The 24,238-nt window shown below is 35.1% G+C and overlaps 1 protein-coding gene across 1 annotated transcript in view; it reads right to left on the reverse strand.

Annotated features, from left to right (window-relative positions):
* The window catches only part of LOC149844599 (ABC transporter C family member 2-like), a 191,488-nt gene that overhangs the window by 97,435 nt on the left and 69,815 nt on the right, over positions 1-24,238 (reverse strand). The window contains exons 10-12 of the mRNA XM_089994906.1: positions 23,256-23,330; positions 2,239-2,346; positions 1,774-1,908 (exon numbers count right to left, since the gene is read on the reverse strand). Coding sequence (XP_089851032.1) covers positions 1,774-1,908; positions 2,239-2,346; positions 23,256-23,330 — 318 coding nt within the window. The remainder of the gene's footprint in view (positions 1-1,773; positions 1,909-2,238; positions 2,347-23,255; positions 23,331-24,238) is intronic.

Below are 24,238 nucleotides of genomic sequence, written 5' to 3' on the forward strand. Positions count from 1 at the left end.
CATGTGGACGACGGCGGCCAGTACTCCATTCCCATATGTTGTGTCCTACGCTGGTTCACAGACGGCCTCACAGACACTCTGAGTGCTTCCTTCAGTTAATGTGGTGTTCAGTATAAAGCCAATAGAAGTCTTTGGCCAACTAGCATGAGTGCACAAGAAGAACAGTATACAGCCTATCAAAAATAGAAAAAGAACGAGAGAGCAAAGAGAGAAGAAACTTGGAGAAAATTTCATTAGCAAGAATGAAGAGAAATTACAATACTTAAGGGGCATGATGCCCTTTCTAACTTCCTAACTAGAACTCGACTGAAATGACCCTTTACTTTGACTATTACAATAACATTACAAAAGATGACAAAGATACCCCTATAAGTAATAAGATATACAGGGAGGGGTAGCATACAAAAAAGTAACACTATTTGACATCTTCTCAACACTCCCCCTCAAACAACAATATTTCCCTTAATATGACCTCTAGCATATATGCCAAAATAAGTTGTCTCTAAGTATGATAAATCGATTATCTTAGCTTTATATTCCAGAACATCTATAAAGCATCAAACAGTGCACTTCTCTAAGAACTGAAACATGAAATGAAATAAAGCCATACACTACATGGAATCAAACATTATATTATCCCCTTTAAGATAAGTCAGACACTTTCCTTTATTAGCAAAACTAAAGGAAAGATCAATTGTAATAGCAAGATCACTTGGTTAAACGTGGAAAAGCAAAAACTGGCAAGCACCTTAGTTTCAATAGGTGCAAGATCAAATATGATGTTTTTTCTTTGGATTTCAATGTTTTTGCTGTTGTTATTTCACATGATAAAATCCTTATGATTTTAAGAAAGCATGCTGAAACCCACATTGGGTGGAAGCAATGAATAAAGTGATGAAAGCTGTCCATAAATGTGGCACATGGGAGGTAGTTAGTAGACCCAAAGATAGGAATATTGTAGAATGTCCAGGTATCTATTAAATAAATTACAAGGCTGATGGAAGTGTGGAAAGATATAAAGCACGGCTTGTACCTAAGGGATATACACAAGAACAAGGATAGGATTTCAATGAGACTTTCAGTCAGTTGTTCGTATGGACATTTAGCATAGCTTTATATTTAGAAGCATCTTTCCACTGGACGTTGTATCAATAGATGTGAAAAAGCATTTCTTCATGGTTCTTTATAAGAAGCCTATATAGAGCATCCTTCAAGCTATCCAAAAGCAGATCCTCAAAGCACACTCCTCCGGCATAAGAAGGCAATTTATTTATGGATTAAAAAATTAAAAGCATGAAAACTATAGTATTCCCTGGGGGCAAGTGGTGAGCCATGGGTTTACACCATCAGGAAATCGACCATAAATACGGCAGGCATAGCCAATGAGACTAGGTCGCTGGTCCCGAGGGTGATTTCCCCATTCCTCATGGAAAAATCACTGCAAGATCAAAGGTACTAAATATCACAGTAGTATGTCAACCATTCAAAGAATGATAAACATGATGGTGATTAAACACAGGCTCCTGAGCTTAACATATTAATAACTATAGAGGAAAATTTTAATATGAGCAACCAGCAGAATGAGTGAATAATGTCAGTTACAGCTCAGTGTAGAAGTTTTTGCGTGAATGAAAACAACAAGACAGCAAGGAATGGTATCATCAGCCAGGCTACTTTAGGCAAGATATGTAAGAGACTTGCATGAGGATCAGTGAGAAAGTCTTATTATGTGTTAGTAAAGATACAATTAGAAAGCAGGCAAAAATAGCACACCTGTACAGGAAACAGGAAGACCAGCATTAGTGCACCAGCAAGTGAAGCAACACCAAGTTGCCTGTAGAGAAGAACTAGCGAAATGATGATACGAAATGGAGCTGACCATAGGCTGTGAAGCTGCTGGCATATTTGCTGCATAAAATAATGAAGAAAAAAGAGAGTTTCAGAGAAACCAATTCTCCCTAGAAAGAAGGATCATAAATTCAAAAAAAATTACCTCTGCAGTCTACAGAAGAAGAAATTTGAAAAGAAAGATAAGCTGTAGCTAGTCCTTTTAAACCAGCACAGGTAAGATTATGCATGCATAACATTAATGTGACCAAAAGAAAACATTTTTATTATTAGCAACCTCAGAGACGAAGGGAATAAAGCATGTTAATTTGGAAGCATTAGCTAGGAAGCTAAGGTAATGTATGACAGCGTTTGAATTATAATAGGGAAGAAGCATCAAGTAATTCATACCTGTAAGGACTCAGCATCAGTTGTCATCAAGTTGGTTATTTTCCCAGAGGAAAATTTCTTCCGTTCCTCATGTGTAAGTCTGAGGGATTTACGAAAAACTGCAGCAACCTGAAAAAATTCCTCAAGATGAAATACGGTCTCATCAGCTCACGATTTCAATATACAGTTCCATTGATCTGAAATATAATAATTGACAATTGGGAATAAACCGAAGTTCATGATGCCATATAAAATTTTACCAAATGAACATGAAGTTGTACTTGTCTTATTTAGCAAAAAGCCTAATTGTTAGACAGTATTATGGATTGGATTTGCTGTTAACCTTGCTCACTTATATCCTGTAACAGGGTGGCAGTTATCTAATAATTTGTACAGGTGAAAGGTATGTCTAGCATTTTTCCTAGAGTACCAAAATACCCTTAATATACATAAAATTCTAGAGACCTATATTTCTTAATATGAAGCCATGCTTTCACATCAAATAAACAAGACAAGTAGTGTTAATGAATTGCATTGTCTACTTAATAATTTTCCAGCATGCAAATTGAACAAGAACATATTGGTAGAGGAAGAAGCATTGGGGCAGCCCACAGCAACTTTGTAGATTCTTTTGGAGGGTGCAGTCCCTTTGTCCACTCCAGTGTTGTGAAAAGTGTTGAGGCATAGCGAGGCACTCCACCAAAATCTGAGGCGAGGTGTAAGCCTCGAGGCGTAAAGCGTAAGCCTCCATTTTTTTTTTAAACTTAAAAAAACTATAAAAAATATCTAAAATTATAAATAAAAAAAGTTCTTTATTGATGAAGCAACAACCAACAAGAAATAAAAAATCTCAAATAAATACTGAAAAAATATGAGATAAACATGTAAAAATAACATTAATGCAACTTGATCTATGTAAGTATCTAAGAAATAAAACATGAGCATTCATTAAATAAAAAATTAATATTAACAACGAAATGCATATTAGCATTAACAATATCATGTCATAATTAGAAAATGCATTTTAGCATTAACAACCAAATGCTAATATATATATAGGGTTGTGACTGCATGTAATTGCATGACTTGATTTTGCCACTAAAAGGGTTTAATGTCACATTCTAGAAGAGATTATTGCTCCTACGAAATTGAATACATTGAACAAGTTGACACAGTAATATTAATTTTTTGTGAAACGAAGCTACTAATCTCAATGACTTCATTTACGTGGTTGCTTTGAGTGTCTATTAGACTGCAAATTGGTGAACCTGCTATTAAAGGTGTAAATGGATTGGGTATGACCCGATCCTGACCTATATTGGATCTTATAGGGCCAGGGTTTGGTTGCAAAGAAGGGATTCTGATTAATTATTCAAGTTGGACCTGTGAGGTCCGATTATTATATGGGTTGGGTATGGTTTATAAAATTTTATACCAAACCAGGTCTGACCGGAGTTTCGGTTAAGATTCTCAAATTTTCAATGTAAAATAATTAAAAATATTATTTTTCCAGGGATGGATTGCGTCTAGTTTATGTAATTTTTATCAGATCTAGGTATAGTTTTTCTTATAAAAATCCGGTTAAACCCGAATCTTGATTCGATACCTACATTACTTAGTTGGATTCAGGTTTGGACCCACTCATTTTAACATAGGTCCAACCCCCATTGACTGTAAAAGTATCTCTAACAAGATACTACCAGTTCTAGATTGGATCGAATCAGATCCGATCTGTTTGGTCCAAATTGATATGGATCTAGACCCAATCCAATGCCCATATTAATTAGGACTTGGTCCAAACTGAGATCAATACAGATATTAGATATAGATTTGGATCTTGGATCCCGATCCAAAATCCAAGTTCAACCAATTTAAAGTTTTAAATTCAATTAGAAAGTTAAATTGAGTGAAATTGCATGTTAAGAAGACTCCCAAAGGGGTGAGATACCCACTGGAACATTCTTAACAATTTATTATTTAATAATTAAATAATAAATAATTAATAAAATATATTAATTAATATATTACAAATTTTAATTATCCGGATAATGAAAAAATTCCATATTTTGTAGAACTCCACCTGGATAGTGTTAAAATGTAAAATTGTACACATATGTATATATAATAATATTATATTATTATATATATATATAAATACATTTTTCATTTTGAAACTTGTTTTTAACCATATTATGAAAAGTTTGAAAGTATGAAAATACTTCAGACTTATGTTTGAGAAAGTACATCCACGTATGTCGGGAGAAATCATCGACAAAAATAACATAGTAAACAAATCCTCCTTTACAAATTACTGGTGCAGGACCCCAAACATCCGAGTGTATTAATTCAAGTGGTCTTGAAGAGAAAAAGGTTCTGTTCTGAAATGGTAATCTTTTCATTTTGCCGAGAATACAATCTTTACAATCAAATGATTCAGAGTTACAAAATTTCCCTAGATTTGGAAAATGTTGGATTTTGGCTATATGTGGGTGACCAAGTCTCTTATGCCACAGTTCCAACTCTATTTTTTGAATATTATAACAAAAAGCTTTCTTCGGCATTTCCAAAAAATCCATGTAATAGAGACCTCCTTCTCTATGGCCTTCCCCAATCAGCTTGCCTGACGGCGATCCTGTACCCAACAACCATGAGAAGAAAAAGAAATATTACACCCATAATCAGAAATTTGAGATACAGATAAAAGATTTAAATTTAATTTGGGAACATGTCTAATTTCTGGAATAAAAATTTTTTTTGTTTTATAAATTTTTTCAAAATTTCCTATTCCTTCTATTTAAATAGAAGTCCCATCAGCAGTAAAGACCTTTGATACACTTGTTTTATTTTTAACACATTTAGATAGAGTTTGATTATTTGGGATCATATGAAAAGATGCACCAGTGTCAAGAAGCCAAGAAATTTTACCTAGATCAGAAAAAGATGAGGTTGCTGCGCCGGTTGAAGCTTCAGATGAAGAAGAGGCACCTTTGATGAGAGGCTGAAGAATCTCCATTAGTTGGGCGAGGGAAACTGGTGCATCCTGATCTTTAGGCTCCGATCCAGCAATTGCAGCTCTTTTTTCTCTAAGCTCCTTAAGTTTGTGACATTGTGGCCTGTAGTGTCCCGGTCCATGACAGTGATGACAAATAACTTTCTTCTTATCATAGTCACTATTTTGTCGGTTAAAGTGAGGAGGCCTATATGATCGAACATGATTCCCTGGTCTAGACACGGCTAAAACAGAATCATCTTCAATTTTTAAAGAACCTTTCCGGAGACGATTTTCTTCCATTGTTAACTTTTCAATAGTTTCAACAATAGAAGGAATTTTTCCCCGGTGAAGTAGGGCCGATTTAGTGGTTTCAAATTCCGGCCTTAATCCAGTGATAAACTGGTAAAAATGTTCAGCATCGAGTTGTTTCTGACGAAGCTCGATGTCTTCGGCACAATGCCACTTTGGTTCTAAAAGGGAAAGTTCTTCCCAAAGTTCGGACAACCCATTGTAATATTCACGAATAGTTTTGTCTCCTTGTGTCATCATTCAAACTTTTTCTTGGAGGTTGCACACGTGTGCAATATCTTTAAGGGAATACATATACTTAAGGTATTCTCATGCTTTATCGGCATGATCAAATTTGGTAAGACTTGAGCATTTTTTAATGTCAACGCTATTGATAAGCCATGACATTATCTTCGCATGAGATATTCTCCATTCTTTCCATTTCTTCTCGTATGAGGCAATAGCCTTGATTTTCTCTTCTTCCGATAGAGGGACCTCTTTATCTCCCTCCTTTTTAGTAAGAGATAGCTTAGGTTCCGAATCGGAACCATCCACAATCCCCCATAAGCCTTTTCCCCATATATGGTGCTTCATGATTGAAGCCCATGTTACATAGTTCGTATCGCTTAGTTTCATAGGCATGATGGTGACTTTATCATTGTCATCCATCGATTACAAGGAGAGAAAGAATAGGGATAGAAGAGAAATAAGAAGGAAAATGAAAAAGAAAGAAGAAAAAAAACAATACAACAAGATGTGAAATCTTCTCTAATGAAGTGATAAAACACTTCTCTTCAAGTGGCGAACACTTTTGCAAACGGGCACGAAAACCGAGGCATCTTTTCCTCGAGATTTAGTACTTCTGCGGCTTTGATACCATGAAATGAAATGGGGATCTTCGAAACACGAGCTTAGATTAACAAGGGAAAGTGTCAAGAATGACACTAAAGCATAACCCTTAAAAAGGGTATAACTGGAAACAAAATAAAAATAAAAATGTATTCTTTATTGATATGAAAAACCAATTGCTTAAGAAGCATTGGAATGAAATACAAGAGAGGCTGCACCCCTTTATATACACAGCTGAAAGAGGACTCAATAGTGCTGTTGGACACAGTCCAACAGCTCTATTTAGCACATGTTGTTCATACAGCAAGTCAATTTCAACATGCTCCTACTTCTGTTCATATGGGAGCAGTCATGCGTATTATCAGATACATCAAGTCCTCTCTTTCACGAGGACTTTTCTTATCTTCCTCCTCTTCTCTTGATTTAATTGCATATACTGATGTTGATTGGGGAGGTGATCCCAATAACAGACACTCAACCACTGGCTTTTGTGTCTTTTTAGGGGAATCATTGATCTCGTGGAGGTGTAAAAAGCAGCAGAAGGTATCTCTCTCATCCACCGAAGCTGAATACAGAGTCATGGCAACCACGACCATGGAAGTAGTTTGGCTCCGACGATTGCTTGCTGACATGGGAGCTGAAGCAACAAAGGCTTCACAAATGTGTTGTGACAACAAAAGTGTGATCTACATTGCCAGTGACAGAACATTCCACGAACGCACCAAACACATCGAAATGGATTGTCACTACGTCAGAGAGGAATATCTACACGGGATAATTGATCTGCCATATGTCACTTCAGAATATCAGTTAGCAGACTTCTTTACAAAGCCTCTCGCTGCTCCCCGATTTCACTTTCTCTTAGACAAACTTTCGCTCATTGTACCGTAAGTTTGAGGGGGAGTGTTAAAATGTAAAATTGTACACATATGTATATATAATAATATTATATTATTATATATATATAAATACATTGTTCATTTCTTTTTTTCTGTAATTTTTTTCCTTTATTTTTATTTTTTGTCTTTATGTCATCTAGTTCAGTTTGAACTAGAATGACTGTTGCTAGTCAAGTCCTGTCCAGACTTGACTAGCAATAGAGTTGTTGGACTGACACATTCCAACAGCTCTAAATAGAGTTGTTGAACTGTGTCCAACAGCTCTATTGAGTCCTCTTTCAGCTGTGTATATAAAGGGGTGCAGCCCCTCTTGTATTTCATTCCAATGCTTCTTAAGCAATTGGTTTTTCATATCAATAAAGAATACATTTTTATTTTTATTTTGTTTCCAGTTATACCCTTTTTAAGGGTTATGCTTTAGTGTCATTCTTGACACTTGCCCTTGTTAATCTAAGCTCGTGTTTCGAAGATCCCCATTTCATTTCAGATAGGAGTTCTAGATAGGTCCCAAATTAGTTAAAAATAAAATAAGAGATAATAAGAGAATAAATAAGGGTAGTTAGAGAGAGACTATCCTCGATAGAAGGGACATCACCCTCTCTCTAGAAGACCAGAAAAACAATTATAAAAGGGTCTAACTCACTCCTCTCTCTAGATTTAATTGTCTAGAAAGAGAGAGGTGAGAGAGCGAAGGAAGAAGAGAGAAGAAAAGAAAAAGAGGAAAAAAAAAAAGAGAGGAAAAGAAAAGGAAAGAAGGAAAAGGATATCCTTCTGTTCCGGGCATTTGACAAAGTCTTTTGCTCTTTTTCCGTCTCTAATCAAAGGTACGAGTTTCTATATTGATTTAAACAGAGAGAAATAACCTAGATTAGGTTTATGTAATATTTCAGTGGAAAAAAAAAGAGATCTGATTTTACGTATATGTATATATAAAAATACAATACATGCAGATTTACTCTTTTATAACGATTTTCATTATGTACCAAAAACTTGATTTATGTTTGTCAATCTCTTGAATTCATGTATTGATCATTAAAGTCTAATTTCATGTTCAGATTTGATGAGTATTCACCCAAGAATGGGCATGTCGATATTTTGTTTTCTTGTATATGCATAGCAAAAATACAAATGGATGCAATAAAATCGGATTTAGTGATCTTATTATTGTTCATGCCATAGAATGTATATATATATATATGTGTGTGTGTGTGGATTTATATATGTCGATTCTCTTTTATTGGACATACATGTTGAATATGTAAAAGTATCTCCAACAAGATACCAAGAACAATATTACATTATTCTTAGAAACAAAAGTGAGCACACACGCACAACAAGAACACTTGTGCACAAAGAGCACAATACAAACTCACAAATGTGATCCCAAAAGTCATAAGCTTCACTAAAAGAGCTTGGGCAATAATCCCACAAGCATACAAATACAAGGGAGGAAGCCCTTATTTATAAGGCAAGAGAGAGCCTTGGGAGGGGCTCCACACATAGTTGTTGGAGTATGTGACCGTTGGAGGGGGTCCAACGACTAGTGTGTTGGCCCCCCAAGGTAAAGTACATGAAAAGAAATAAAAAAAAGATTTAAGAAAAAGAAAAAGGAGATTGCAAAAGACTAAACTACCCCTACGACTACTATTAGAATATATATATATATATATATATATATATATATTATATATAATAAGTAGATACATATATATTAATATATGTATAAGTATTACCTTACATATATAAAATAGATTACATGATTGAGTACATAATTTAACACCCCCCTTCAAACTTAAGGCAGGATGATCGAGAGTTTGCTAAGGAGGAAATTGAAGCGCGAAGCACACAAAGACTTAGTGAAGAAGTCTGTCAACTGATATTCTGACATGACATATGGGAGGTCAATGATTCCTTTGAGATACGCCTCACGAACATAGTGACAGTCCATCTCGATGTGTTTAGTCTGCTCATGAAAAGTGTGCTTTTTCGCAATATAAATTGCACTTTTGTTGTCATAACACAGCTTGATGGGTCCTTCTATTGTGATCCCCATCTCTTCTAGCAACTGATGAATCCATACAGTTTTCATGGTAGTAGTTGTCATGGCACGATATTCAGCTTCAGTTGAAGATAGGGAAACTTTTTTATGCTTCTTACGTCTCCACGAAATCAGTGAGTCTCCAAAGAACACACAAAAACCAGAGATGGAGTGGCGGTTATTTGGGTTACAACCCAATATAAGCAATTAACTTTAAATCTGAAGAAGAGGAAAGAAAAACTTCGTTATTTAGAGTACCCTTTATGAATCTTACGACCCGCAAGATGGCACTCATGTGGACTGAAGTTGGTGTGTGCTGAAACTGGCTTGAAGTATGGACTGCATGAGATATGTCTGGTCTGGTGATACTCACATACATTAGTGATCCGACAAGTTGGCTGTAGGGAGTAGGGTCCGAAAGAGGAACACCATCATCAATCTTCATTTTAGCTCCTACTATAGCAGGAGTTTCACAAACCTTTTCATCTGTAATATCTGACCTGTCAATGATCTCAAAAGCAAGCTTAGTTTGAGATAAGAAATACACTCTATGAGAGTATGCTACTTCAATTCCCAAAAAATAAGTTAGAAAACCCAAATCAGACATTTCAAATTTATCTTTTAAAATTGATTTTAAACTCTTAACCCCATTAGAATGACTTTCGGTGATGAGCATATCATCCACATACAACAGCAAAATCACAATCCCTGCATTGGATTTTCTAACAAACAAAGCAGTGTCAGTAAACAAGAAAAAACATTTTTCAGCATTACTGAGTTAAACCTGTTATACCAAGCCTTAGGGGCTTGCTTTAGGCCATAGAGTGCTTTCCTAAGACGAAACACTTTCCCTTTGAGAGTCTTCATTCCAAGTGGGGCATCCATATAAACTTCCTCTTTCAAATCACCATTTAGGAAGGCATTCTTAACATCCATTTGAAAGATGTTTCAATTGTTAATGGATGCAATAATGATGAGACATCGAACAGTGACCATACGAGCTACTGGAGCAAAGGTCTCCTCATAATCAATTTTATATTCTTAACTATACCCCTTTGCAACCAGTCGAACCTTATATCTTCTGAGGGATCCATCACTCTTAGTCTTAACCTTAAATACACATCTACATCCTATTGTTTTCTTACCTCTAGGAAGGTCTTGAAATTCCTATGTCTTGGCTCTTTTCAGAGCTCCGAGTTCATTATCCATGGCGGCTATCCATTCAGGACATTTTCGTGCTTCCTCAAAGTTTCTAGGTTCTATATATGAACGAATGGCGCTTAGACAGGCTCTATGTTTAGGTGAGAATGATTCATATGAGATGAACCTAGAAGGGGGTTTTCTATGTCTTTCGGTCCTACGAAGGTTCTCCTCACCTTGAGGAGCAGACCTACTATCATCATCATATATTTCAAAGGCACTTCTGAAGGTACTTCTATCTCTATGGGTATAGATGATGGGTCCCTAGGAGGTTCTTCATCAACATGCTGAGGAAATGGGGAAGACACATGACTGGTTTCCCTGGTTTCCCTGGTTTCATTATCACTGGAGTCATTCTGATTTGTCTCATCATCACTAGTATCATCACTTTCAATTAACAGATCAAATAAAAAAGAATAATCTATGTTTTCGTCATTAGATTCAAGGTTTTCGAAACCACTAAGATTTTCCAAAAAACTTACATTTCTGAAAACATATAATTTGTCATTTTTAACATCATAACATCGAAAACCCTTTTGAGTTTCGGAATAACCAAGAAAGGCGCAAGGAATGGCCTTTGAGGAAAGTTTGTCGTTTCTATCTTCTTCTAATTGTTTGTGGCGAAGCTTTATTGCTTATCCACTCCATTTTGGTTCGAGCATTGCAAGCTCGTACCAAATAGAAGAGAGCTCAGCAAAGTACTCTCTTATAGATATTTCTCCTTGTTGAAGCGTTAGCGCCCACTTTTGAAGATAATATTTATGGGATAAATCCCTAGACGTGTACATCTTCTCAAGATATTCCCAAGCTTGAGAGGTCTTCTTGAACTTGATGATATTTGCATTGATTCTTGTTTCCACGGAGGAAAAAATCCAAAAGAGGAATTTAAAATTCCTCATTTCCCATTCCTCATGCTTTTTTGAATACTCTTCAAGAGCTTTGGTTCTTTCTTCTCCATCGAGAATTTTGATTTCACCCTTGTTAACAATGGTAATTTTCGACTCTGGGATTGTGCTTTGCACATAACCCCATAGACCCTTCCCATTTATGTGAGCCTCCATGTTCCCGGCCCAAACGTGATAGTTGGATCCATTTAGCTTAAAGCCGAGAGCAAAATAAGACTCTTTTTCACCCATTAAGGAGTAAAGAGAGAGGAAGAAATACGCACCAACACAAGATTTTAAGCTCTTGCACAAGATTCTTCCAAAATATTTGAGAAGCAAGCTCCACCACTTCAATCTTCAAATATCTGAAGGCACGCTTTTCGAGGTACTCGAAAAACAAGTAAATTCACGATCCTTTACTACTAATGTGGCTCTGATACCATGTAAAAGTATCTCCAACAAGATACCAAGAACAATATTACACTATTCTTGGAAACAAAAGTGAGCACACATGCACAACAAGAACACTTGTGCACAAAAAGCACAATACAAACTCACAAATGCGCAAATGCGAACCCAAAAGTCATAAGCTTCACTAAAAGAGCTTGGGCAATAATTTATAGGACAAAAGAGAGCCTTGGGAGGGGCTCCACACATAGTCGTTGGAGGGGGTCCAACGACTAGTGTGTTGCCCCCCCAAGGTAAAGTACATGAAAAGAAATAAAAAAAAAGATTTAAGAAAAAGAAAAAGGAGATTGCAAAAATAAATTATAATCATATTCAAGAAATTGAATATGCATAAAAAGACTAAAGTACCCCTACGACTACTATTAGGAAATATATATATTTTATATATATAATAAGTAGATACATATACATATATATTAATTTATATATATATATATGTATTACCTTATATATATAAAATATATAAAATAGATTAGATGATTGAGTACATAATTTAACAGAATATATATGTTCAGTTTCGTCGACTTCTTTTTTATTCTAAAATCTGGACAGATCTACCTACCTTAACAGGTAAACAGATCTAGACGGATCTGTCACGTGTACATGTAGGTAGATCTAGACAGATTTGCCAACTGTACATGCAGACAGATCTGGACATATCTGCCAAGTACATAAGCATGCAGATCTGGTCCAAATCGGCTGATTTGTTTGTGTACGCAAATCTGACCAGACCTATTGATTTTAGGTACATGCAGACCTGGCCAGATTCGCCATGTTTAGGCACACGGATTCGAATCAGAACTGCCGAGTGTATGAACTAGGAAGATCTGGTCCGAATTTGCCGAGTATATCATTTTTTTTATTGTGATTTAGATCTATCCAGCTGCATGTACACGCATTCAAATGTGTTTTTAATGTTGTTATATTGAAGGTGTGTTTAGAGCTGTCATATTGAATGTGTATTTTTAAGAGTTGTCATATTTATTGTGTTTGTTTTAAGAGCTGACATAATGAATGTGTTTTTAAGAGTCATTCTGACTGTTTTTAAGAACTGTGCATGATGTTTTCTGGTACTGATCAGACCCGAAATTTCACAGTTTTTTATTACTGATTATACCCCAAACACATGTGGTAGAGGGTGATTATCAAACCCAAAATTTCATAGTTTTAGGGTACTGATCAGACCAAAAACACATGTAGTAGAGGGTGTTGATCAGACCCAAAATTTCACAATTTTCGAGTACTGATTAGACCCAAAATACATGTAGTTTTTTAGATAACTGATCGGACCCAAATACATAGTGTACTGGGCCCTGACCAGACCCGAATACGTGTTGATCGGACTGGTTTACATGATGATGTTGATTTTAGTAACTATGTTTGAAAGACTGTCATCAAGTTGTGTTATTATATATGCAGAAAACCAGTGATTGTTAAAAATGATTTCAGAAATAACTGTGTGAATAACTGTATGTGTATGCTATTTCTCTGCATAGATATACAATAGCCATGTATTTCCCAGCATGATGTGCTCTGCATTATGCATCAACAAGGTATTAAGGGAGGCTCTAGATATGGTCACGTTTCGGTTAGGCATGGTGGTAATACTAAGCAAAAAAAATGAACAATTTGATGATCACCCAAGTGTTGTTAGTGAGAAACAACTTGTGAGAAGATCATCAAGATTCCGCCATCCTACTGAAAGGTAGGTTAGCTATGAAAGTTTCAGCCACGATCACCAAGTTTTTATTTCAGAAATTGAAAAGCATCAAGAACCAAAGTCCTTTACTGAAGCATGCAAAAATTATAGATGGGTAGAAGACATAATAAGAAAATGAAAGCTTTAAATGAGTATTAGACGTGGGAAATGGTAAGAAGGCCAAAGGATAAGAGTGTGGTTGGTTCAAAATGAGTATTCAAGATAAAATACAAGCGAGATGAGAGCATTGAAAGGTATAAGGCACGACTCATAGCAAAAGGTTTCACGTAAGAGTATAGTTGGAGTTTGAGGAGACTTTTAGTTCAATAGTAAAGATGGGAACCATAAGAATTATTTTATTTTTTTTCCTTGGATTGCAGTGGGTCATTAAATCAACTGGACGTAAGGAATATCTTTCTTCATAGGAGTCTTAAAGAAGAAGTGTACATGGAGCAGCCGCCTAGGTTTAGCAAAAGATCACGCATCTCATGTTTGCAATCTGAAAGGATCCATATATGGGCTGATGAAATCCAAAAATATGTCTTCATAAGGTCAGCATTAAACAATTCTTGTTTATATTCAAAGACATGAATATGATTACTTTGCTACTTATCTATTAATGATATTATAGTCACAGGGAGTTGTGAAAATTACATCCAAGAAATCAAAATTCTTCTCTTTTCACATGAAAGATTGATCACAAAGGAGGCAAGCTTATGCTGACCCAACACAAGTATACTCTTGACTTATTGGCTAAGATATGAATGACAGATTGTAAGCCTTCACCAACCCCAAGTACTCTTAGTTGGAAACCCCAAATACTCTTAGTTGGAAATGAAGTTCATATGATGGAGAAATTTATGAAGATGTTTTCAGGCATCAAGGTGTCGTAGGTATGCTTCAATATCTCGCTTTTACGTCTCTTGATATAGTGTATACAGCAAATTAGGCTTTCCAGTTTATGCATGAACCACTGACGAAGCATATGGAAGCAGTTAAGAGAATTGTTAGGTATTTGAAAGGAAAGGTTGGAGATGTGTTAGCATATGTTAAAAGGTCTCAAAGTGAAGATGTGCTTTCTGATATAGCATTCTCTAATGCAGATTGGGCAGGAGACCCCGAAGAAAGAAAAAAGAATTTTAGGTTATTGTGTATATGTTGGCTGAAGTATAATTTTCTAGAGCAACGAGAAAAAGGTTGTAGCAAGATCTAACACTAAAGCTGAATATACGTCTAACAACAATTCATTATTGAGTGAAACCGGAGAACGAATTTCTAGAAAAGTTTTATACTGTGATAACTAAAGCGTAATCAAGATTTCATTGAATCCAATACAGCATGGCAGGACAAAACATTGAAGTAGACCAGCACTTCATCAGACAAGATTGAAGATCTTGAACTGGAAGCTAGGCCTATAGGGATCGAAAACCAAATTGTGGATATCTTCACCAAAGGACTCACCAAACAAAGATACTGGTTTCTGAAGTCCAAGTTGTCCATGGTTGTAAACCATGTACAACTTGAGAGAAGCTGTTAGAATGGTTGTATTATTGTTCTTTGAATGAAACGTGTACAGGGGCATTTTTGTGATTATTTGTATTGTTTGTAAACCCTTTTTTTCATGAGGGTAATATTGTAATCTGTCATGTATTTTAATATAAATAGAGAGAATCAGTTGGAATGACCCATATTGGGTATCATCCTAACTTCATCCCCATGTTCTCTTCTTAATCCTTTCTTATTGTATGATTGATATCTGGAAAAACTGCAGCAGTACTACAAAATCTGAGAGTAATTAGTAGCTTGGTAAACGGTGGCAGCTCATTACTGAGTTATTAAGATTTTGAAAGTGAAACCAATAGATAAGGATTTGTGAAAGTGATTGTAGTATACATGGAGAGAGACACTGGGCAAAGAATCAAACATTTTAACTATAGTTGAGTTTTTGAATTTTTAGTTGTAATTTTTAGGGCAATGTGTTTGTCTAAATGTCATAGTTTGATAATGTAATGAGAATGTAATAGACAAAAGAAAATAATATATTGTAAATGATTAGAGTAGCATGTTTGCTCTGAAATGTTCCTGTTCATGATTTTCTCAAAGCCATATGGAAGTTGTCATGAATTTTTGAGGTTGACAATCATTGTCAGTTTGGGATCAGTTTATAGTATCATTGCAAAGACTCATTAATCAGTTCAAACCAATCCAAGGTAGGATCACAGATGATTCCCAGTGTGCATTCACCTCGAGGCGTCGCATCCAAGAATGTGTTAATTTACAAAGGCCATCCACTCCACAGTGTAAGTCCAAGAGGACATGCTTTTCTCCTTAAGGTCAATCTTAGGGAAAGCACTCAATTTTGTATACTAGGACTTCTTCCTGGATAATCTTGTGCAAATGGGTTACAGACCGTGCTGGATCTGTTGGATCAGTGAATAGGTCAGTGTAACCATCTTTTCTGTAAGCATCAATGGTGTCTCCAGCAATTACCTTCAGATGTAGCAAGGTCTCAAACAAGGACGGCCCCTTTTGCTGCTTTTGTTTAACATTATAGCTGAATGTTTGGAGGCATTGTTTAGAAAGGCAGAAGATTTTCGGTTTTCTTTGCCGAACCTCATTTCCCAGCACAGATTACTCCTTGATCCAGTTTGGTGATGATATCCTTATTCTTGGGAAGGTCACCATCGCTCAGATCAGTAGGATCTCACTAATCCTTTAGTCTTTGCTTTAATCTCAAGCTTTTGAAAACAAGGCAAAACACGAGCTTCTAGTCTTCAACTCTGAGCTGAAAACTCAAGACTGCTGCAGAAAGTCTATTTGGGTGCAAAATGGAAATCTTCCCTATGAAGTATTTGTTAAAATGTACTCTTAAATTATTGTAATCGTATATACATTTTATATATATAAAGGATGGTACATATACATATATGGTATATATGTATATGTATCTACCTAATTATATATATAAAATATGTATTTCTCTATTATTAGCCATAGAGGTAGTTTAGTCATTTCACTTAATTTTACACATATTCTATCTAACGAATATGATTGTAATCCTTTAGTCTTTGTTTTGGGATGAAGGCGTAGTTGTTGTTGTATACTTCTCAAAGTACAATGGGGGGCCCTCTCTTAGAGATGTTGGACCCCTCCAACGTCTATGAGAGGAGCCCCTCATTACTCCTCTTTTGTGTTATAAATAGGGGACTTCCCCTTGTATTTTAGATTCATTCTTGGGAGCTTTAGCTTCATTGTAAAAGGGTTTTTACCCTACTTCTCGTAATAAAGATATATTCGTTTAGCCTTTTGGCTTAACCCCTTTGTGGGTTTATGGGTTTAACACTTTATGTGCTTTTGGTTGCCCCTTAGTAGGTTTGTGTATTTGCACCTTAAGTGTGCATTTATGGGTTCATTATCGAACCCTTTGTTTTCTTACATGGTATCAAAGCAAGGTCGTGATCGGATTGTTTTTGGAGCATCGGAAAGTGTGTCGCTCAAGAGACTTCAAAGAATGGTGAAGTATCCTCAAAGAATGGTGATGTATTCATTGTTTTTCTTTTTTTCTTGAAGTATTTGGTATGTATCCCTTTTTTTTAAAGTATTATGCAACTATTTTCTTGCATATGCTTTCTTTATCATTATGTTTTGCACATTTAGTGTTTGTGGTACTTGAGAACCCTTCTTTCCACATATCACATTTCACTTGTTCGCATGTTTTAAAATATTTCTTTTTAAAACTTGTTAAACTTGTTGTTTTTCTTTAAGATTGCTCAAAAATGAGTCATATATCATATTTATTTATTTTTTTCAAAAATTTGATGTCAAATACTACTTGAACTCGTGCATAGGAGTTTTCTATTAGTATGTTGACTTCAAGTATTAAAAGCTTAAAGTTCATATTCCCCATGCCTTTTGTACATCCGTGCACACTTCTTGTTTTTAGCATTGTGTTTATACACAAATATTTTTTTATATAGAGATTTTTTGCATGAATGAACATACATGGTTGTGATAAAATCCATTTATACGTGCAGGAAGCTTTTAAAGAAAGTTGGGTTGAGATTAAAAAATTTAGTATATGAAGGATTGTGATAATTCACATACTTCTTTACACATTCATCGAATATCCATCGCATATAATAGTAATGTGTTTTTTTTTTTTTGGAAGAATCCTCTATATAGTGACGTTTTTCAAAAATGTCTTCAATTATGTAAGATTGATGATTTTTGCATAATTGTTTCATGATTGATTTATAAGTTAACTTCTAAAATTATATATGTTTTCTTGCTAAATGAGTAGTATTGGTCTTTGCTTAATGCTTTTAACCTAATTTGTTTTAAGGTCCTCTCTTGTTTGTGTGCCTTAGTGCACTTTTTGCGAAAAAAAAATGATATATGAATTTGGTAATGCTTGAATGTGAATTTCTCACATTTGAATTAAGTCTATAATTTTAGTATGAACCCTAAGTGGTTCTTGTTAATGATAACTATTTGTGAGAATTTTGCAATCCTTATGAAAAGAAAGATTGTAAAGATCCTTCAATCTTGAAAAGTTTTTGTGGTAAGTGTGTTGTATGAACCATTGTGTTCATTAAGAAAGATCTTTTAAAGAACTTCCCACATTATATAGAATCTTAATATGCATTATTTAAAATCTCATATTGTATTTATTGTATAATAAGATCTTTTGGTATAAAAGATTTCATTAGTTTGGTTTTTATTCTAAAGGTGCAAGTTTATAAACTTGTTTGTTTGTATTTTTCACGAGAGATTTCCAAACCTCTTGATTGTATCACTTCTATTAAAGGATGCCTATGTTGGCCGTAATATGTTCTCATTTTCTTGCATTGCACTTGTTAAGCATGTAATTGCATAATTAATGCTTGAGAGTATCAAGCTCTTCTCTTCCTTTCAATATATTTTTTGATACATGCCTTTGTGCATGTTTACATTATTTTGTCCTTGTGTGTATTTGTTCGAGTCCCTTTGTACACATCTTTTGTGAAAGTATTAGTACTTGTTTGAATACTCTTTAAAAGGGCTTTTATTTTTTAGTGCCTTTCTCAAGGCTTATGTATGTATTATCCCTTAGTGGATTTGGCAATTGAATCTTTTATTTGCCCATTATAGGACTTTGTAAGTGCTTATAGTACCTTTTATGTTTCCACATATCTTATTACAATCAAAGCATACTAAAGTTTGGTTTTACTCTTGATTATCCCAAAATGGTTCTTTCACATAGCATTGCGTATTTGAAAGAATGTTGTTTTTAAAAGAGTATTCTTTGCCGTTTATGGCACACTTATGTTGTCCATCACAAGTTTTTATATGATACATCAATCCTTTATGGCCTTGTTATTGTTATATCAAAGATGTTTATTGAGGTGAGTTATGTGCACCTCATGTTATGTCATTTTAGATTGTCAACTTGTAGTTTGACTCTAAATGGCTTGTTATGAGATCTCTGATTATGAGTGTGACACTCGTTTGTTTTTTGGCTGTTGATTTTATGAATGCTTTTAATTATGTATACTTGTGATGGATGTCGAAGGTTTGAAACCATAGTGTTTTGAGGTATATTGAAAAATTGATGTTCTTTAATTGTATTACAAGATTTCTTACCTAAAGTGTTTTCTCCTTTCTATGCCTCTTATCTAAATGTCATCATATGTAGACAAGAAATATGTTGGCTTTGTTCTCTTGATCTAGTAGTTGAACACACTTGTTTTGAGCATCATTATATATAGACAAGGATTGTTGTTTTACACCATTATACATGATGTTAGCCCATGGTTGGCTTTTGTGTCTTTGTTTTAGCCATTGATACACTCATTTCAAGTGTCATTTTATGTAGACAAGAGATGTGTTGTCACACCTTCGTGTGTGTTTTAGCTCATGGTTGGCTTTGTACTCTTGTTCTAGTAGCTGAACATACTTGATTTAGAGTGTCATTATATGTAGACAAGAGTTGCTTATTCACATTTTTATGTGTGATTTTTAACCCATGTTGGCATTTGTACTATTGTTCTAGTCGCTGATACACTCATTTCAAGTATTATTATAAGTAGACAAGAGGTGTTTATAACTTTATACACACCTTTGTGTGTGTCTTTGGCCCTTTAGTGACATTATATTTATGTTCTTGTTCTAGTCGCTTATACACTTGATTTGAGGGTTTTTTGAGGTTTAATAAGGTGATTGTTTGTAGTGAATGAACTATTGTTGAGATTTACAAAATTACATATTTATGGGAATTTGAAATTTGGTTTTTATATGAGATTTTCTAATTCATGTTCATTTTATAGAACAATTGTTATGTGGACATGTTTTTCGAATCAAATAATATATTTTGATTGTTTTGTCTCATAAGTGAACGCAAATTTTTTGAACTCTTGTGTTTTAGTGAGCATTTCCTCTGTGAAATCTCCTTCAAAACAATTGCTCGATTCAATAACACTTGTTTTTTTTCTCGTCTTGTAAGCTCAAGTAATATACTTGATTAAAGTATGATTGGAGCATGTTCATTAATGACTCTTTTAGTGTTGATTCATTTCATTACATGATATTGTATGCATATGCTCACAATGGTTTTTTAATCCGTCACTCAATTAAGTTTCATATATTTTCTTATGTGTTGCCTCTTTGAAGGCTCTTTATGTTGTCCCTTCAGGGACTATTTCGATATTCCCCATTGTGGTTTCTTGTTTGTTCATTATTGGACCACGTGAATGCATTAAGCATTCTTATTATACATTTTCGTATACACTTTAAAATTTTCTCACTTTTAAGGATATGTTTTTCAAAGTTGGTCTTCTAAAAACATTGTGCATCCATAATTAATTATCTTGTCATGACGGATCCTATGCTTTAAATAAAATAATTATGCCTTTATTACCCATATAATATCTTTTTGCATCATTCATCTTGTTTGGAATATTCCACTTGATGAAAGTGCAAAGATATCTTTTACTTGGATCTTATCTTGGTTTGTTCCACACGATCTTGAAGATGAGATGGAAAGAAGTACCTTGGATAGTTCATGGAAGGTGCTCACAATTGAAGATAATTGGAGGAAGACATTTGCAAATTCGGCATTCTTACTGAAGACTTTTGAAGCCTTGAGATTCTTCCTCTTGTATTCTTCAACCTTTTCGTTCTCCCACGCAAAGATTGAGGGGGGTGTTAAAATGTACTCTTAAATTATTGTAATCGTATATATATTTTATATATATAAAGGATGATACATATAGATATATATATATATGTATCTACCTAATTATATATATAATATATATTTCTCTATTATTAGCTGTAGGGGTAGTTTCGTCATTTCACTTAATTTTACACATATTCTATCTAACGAATATGATTGTAATCCTTTTTTATTTTTTATTTTTTATTTTTTTATTTTTTTGAAGGCGTAGTTGTTGTTGTTGTTTGTTTTTATTTTTTTATTTTTTATTTTTAAATTTTTTTTTTGTACTTCTCAAAGTACAATGGGGGGCCCTCGCTTAGAGGCGGCCCCTCCAACGGTCACAATTGTGACCGTTGCAGGGGCTCCAACGTCTATGAGAGGAGCCCCTCATTACCCCTCTTTTGTGCTATAAATAAGGGACTTCCCATTGTATTTTAGATTCATTCTTGGGAGCTTTAGCTCTCCATTGTAAAAGGGTTTTTACCCTACTTCTCATAATAAAGATATATTCTTTGTCTTTTGGCTTAACCCCTTTGTGGGTTTATGGGTTTAGCACTTTATGTGCTTTTGGTTGTCCCTTAGTGGGTTTGTGTATTTGCACCTTAAGTGTGCATTTATGGGTTCATTATCGAACCCTTTGTTTTCTTACAGTATTTGGGTTACTGTTCAAATAAGGGAAGAACCAAAGCCTTGTAACTAGGCATCAGTTGAGGATATCTGGGTAACCTTGATCAAACTTGTGTTGTCCATCATCCCCTCATACAATAGATCCTCTAAGAGTATCCGTTCCTCCTCTGATGAGGGAGTGAACACAGATCAGAAATTTATCCGTCAATTGGAAAATAGTCTCTTCACCTATGAAAGTGGGGGAAAAAGTCATTAAAATATTAATGATCATGTAGAAGGTCCCTTTGGCTATATGGTGCTGGTGCTCAAGTACTGAGGACAAGAAATGGACAATACCCATAGAAAGCAAGTATTGCTTACAAGAGGGTTAGTGGAGATGGGAGCCAACAGTAGACAGAAAAGAAGGATCAGGGACTGGCATTATTGGACTACAATATGGGAGGAAGTCATGAGCTGTGTCAAACCGCAACTGGGTAATGAAGTTGCTCTGCAGTTTTGGACAGACAAGTAATGTAATGATTGCTGCTGGGTGAAAGGCACCTAGCCCTGAACAGACAGGTCAGTACTCCCAACTGTTTAGTTAAAGATAGTTGGCATTGTGAAGAAGATTGGATTATGCAGTTCAGAAGGAATATTAAGGACAATGAGCTGAGTGACCGGCTGGACTTATTAAGAGTTCTTGCTGTCAAATAGATGAGCCAACTAACAAGGATGTTTGGTGTTTTGACAAGAGTGGTACCTCCCCTGTGGCTTCAGTCGACAGATCCATTTTGGAACCAGGTGTGGCTACAAACCAAAACAAGTATATGAGGACCCAGACTATGAACAAGATCTCAATTCTTGGGGTGGTTGGTTTCTTTAAACAAAGTCCCCATGCAAAATAACTTAATGAGGCAGGATATTTCACAAGCAAGTAGATGCATTCTTTGTTGTAAATTGGAAGAATCTATCTCAATATTGAAGTCTTGCAGAAAATATTTAGCTCAACCTGAACCAACCTGCAGGATCAGAAAAAGGAAACCTCAGCATGCATGACCTCTTGATAGGTCCACCAAACATAAGCAATTGTGGAGGTACATCTAGAGATGCTGGCTGCTTAAGGTGTAGTGGACACTGTAGAAGGAAAAAAATAGCCACACATCCAGTGAGTGTGTCACTAATGCCTATATTGCTCATAAGCATATTATGGCTGACCTACTTGTGATGGCTATCTTCAAACAGCACAGGTCTGATTTGCTCTCATTGGAGCCAATTTTCGAGGCTAATAGGACCTTGTTCTAGGCTTTATTGGGTGACAATCCAAGAAGCTCCAACTTTGGACACTATCTTCCTAGTTAACAAAACTAAGGCCTTTCCTTCTTTCTCGAAAAAAAACAAGCTGTCCATGGTTGTCATGTATCCACATGCACAGTTTGCGGGGAATTACCAGACAGCATTATCGGTTGGATATGCTGTTAAGTCGGGTCACATATATTCTGCTATATATGTTTATGTTCTATTACATATCCTATTAGAGAGTGGCAGATTTATAATATTTGTCCAGGTCAAGGTTATTTCTAATATTTTACCCAGAGTACTAGATCCCCTAATATACATTTCTTAAGGCCCACTTCTCTCTCTCACAACATTAATTATAATAAAAGGACATTTGATTAAAGTTCAATAAATTAAAGGCCATGGCTGCAATACAAATGCATTAAATAATTCCCACAAAATCAAGGACTGAAGCATCATGAAAAAATCTCAGATGTATTGACAAACTAATAATGTTGAAATTCAGATGGATGAATCAAATCGGCTATATCACAAAGGCAACTAATGTCTGTGCACTATAAGCATGGTCATTTAGCAAGAACGGTTCAGACTTTAAAACTGGAAAATGATAGATCAAGAACATACCAATGTGGACCTGAGGCGGAAACCAGTTCGCATGACATTCTGGAAATACTGTGCTTCAGACAATACTCCTAATGACTGCATCAGTTTGAGCAGTGAAAATAATACAAATTAAGGAAACACATGGAATGAATAATAAGCAGCAAAGATTAAGCACCAGTCATAAACAATCAGTATAATAGCTAACAATCACTAAAAAAGATAAAGTATCTTCTTAAATAAATCTAAAGTCGTCGTTAATTGTGAGACAAGCAAAATGATCCAAACTAAAAAGGGGAAAGGAAAAGGAAATTCAAAAACACAAAAAGGAAAAAAAGAATAGACGTTAAGAAAAGAAGTGGTATTTCTGAAAGTGAACAAGAAATCAGCCTTCAACTGTAAAACAATACACTGAGAAGCTTACATGTAAGATCCTACGCAATGAAATGTTGAAAGAACAAACATTTCTTACTTAAAGAGACATTACATTAGATTTGACTTGATAATGAAACATGCAGCAGAAACTATCTGTGCTTTTTGATAGCTTTAAATTCCTATGATGAAGAATAACTTTCAATCACCTAAATAGCACTAGTCAGAACCTCAAATATATAAATGTGACTAATTAAGTTTCTTCCACAATTGTTAAATAATGAACACTGAACATTATTGCAGGTAACTTTCTCTCAGAAATGGTAGAGACTACAAACTTGAACTATCCTATATCTCCCAGTTGCCGAAAAAGATGAAAGCCATAGTACGATGTCTACGGCCATCCTAGGTGAGATCCCCTTGGATTGGGGATGTACTTGGAAAAAGCATAGGGCCAGGACTGCTAGTTTGAGTTGTCTCTTTTTAGATAAGGGCGCAAAGAGGAAATGCATGCTAACATGAGAAGTAGAACGCTGAAAAATCTGTCACTCCTATCAATGTATTAGGTGAAAAGAAGGTTTTAGGGTGTGTAGTTCTTCATACAAGTCTTGTTAGGAAGATAGGACCTCCACCAC

This window comes from Nuphar pumila, chromosome 2, assembly GCF_984573655.1.
Source record: "Nuphar pumila chromosome 2, dmNupPumi1.hap1.1, whole genome shotgun sequence".
Lineage (NCBI taxonomy): Eukaryota > Viridiplantae > Streptophyta > Magnoliopsida > Nymphaeales > Nymphaeaceae > Nuphar > Nuphar pumila.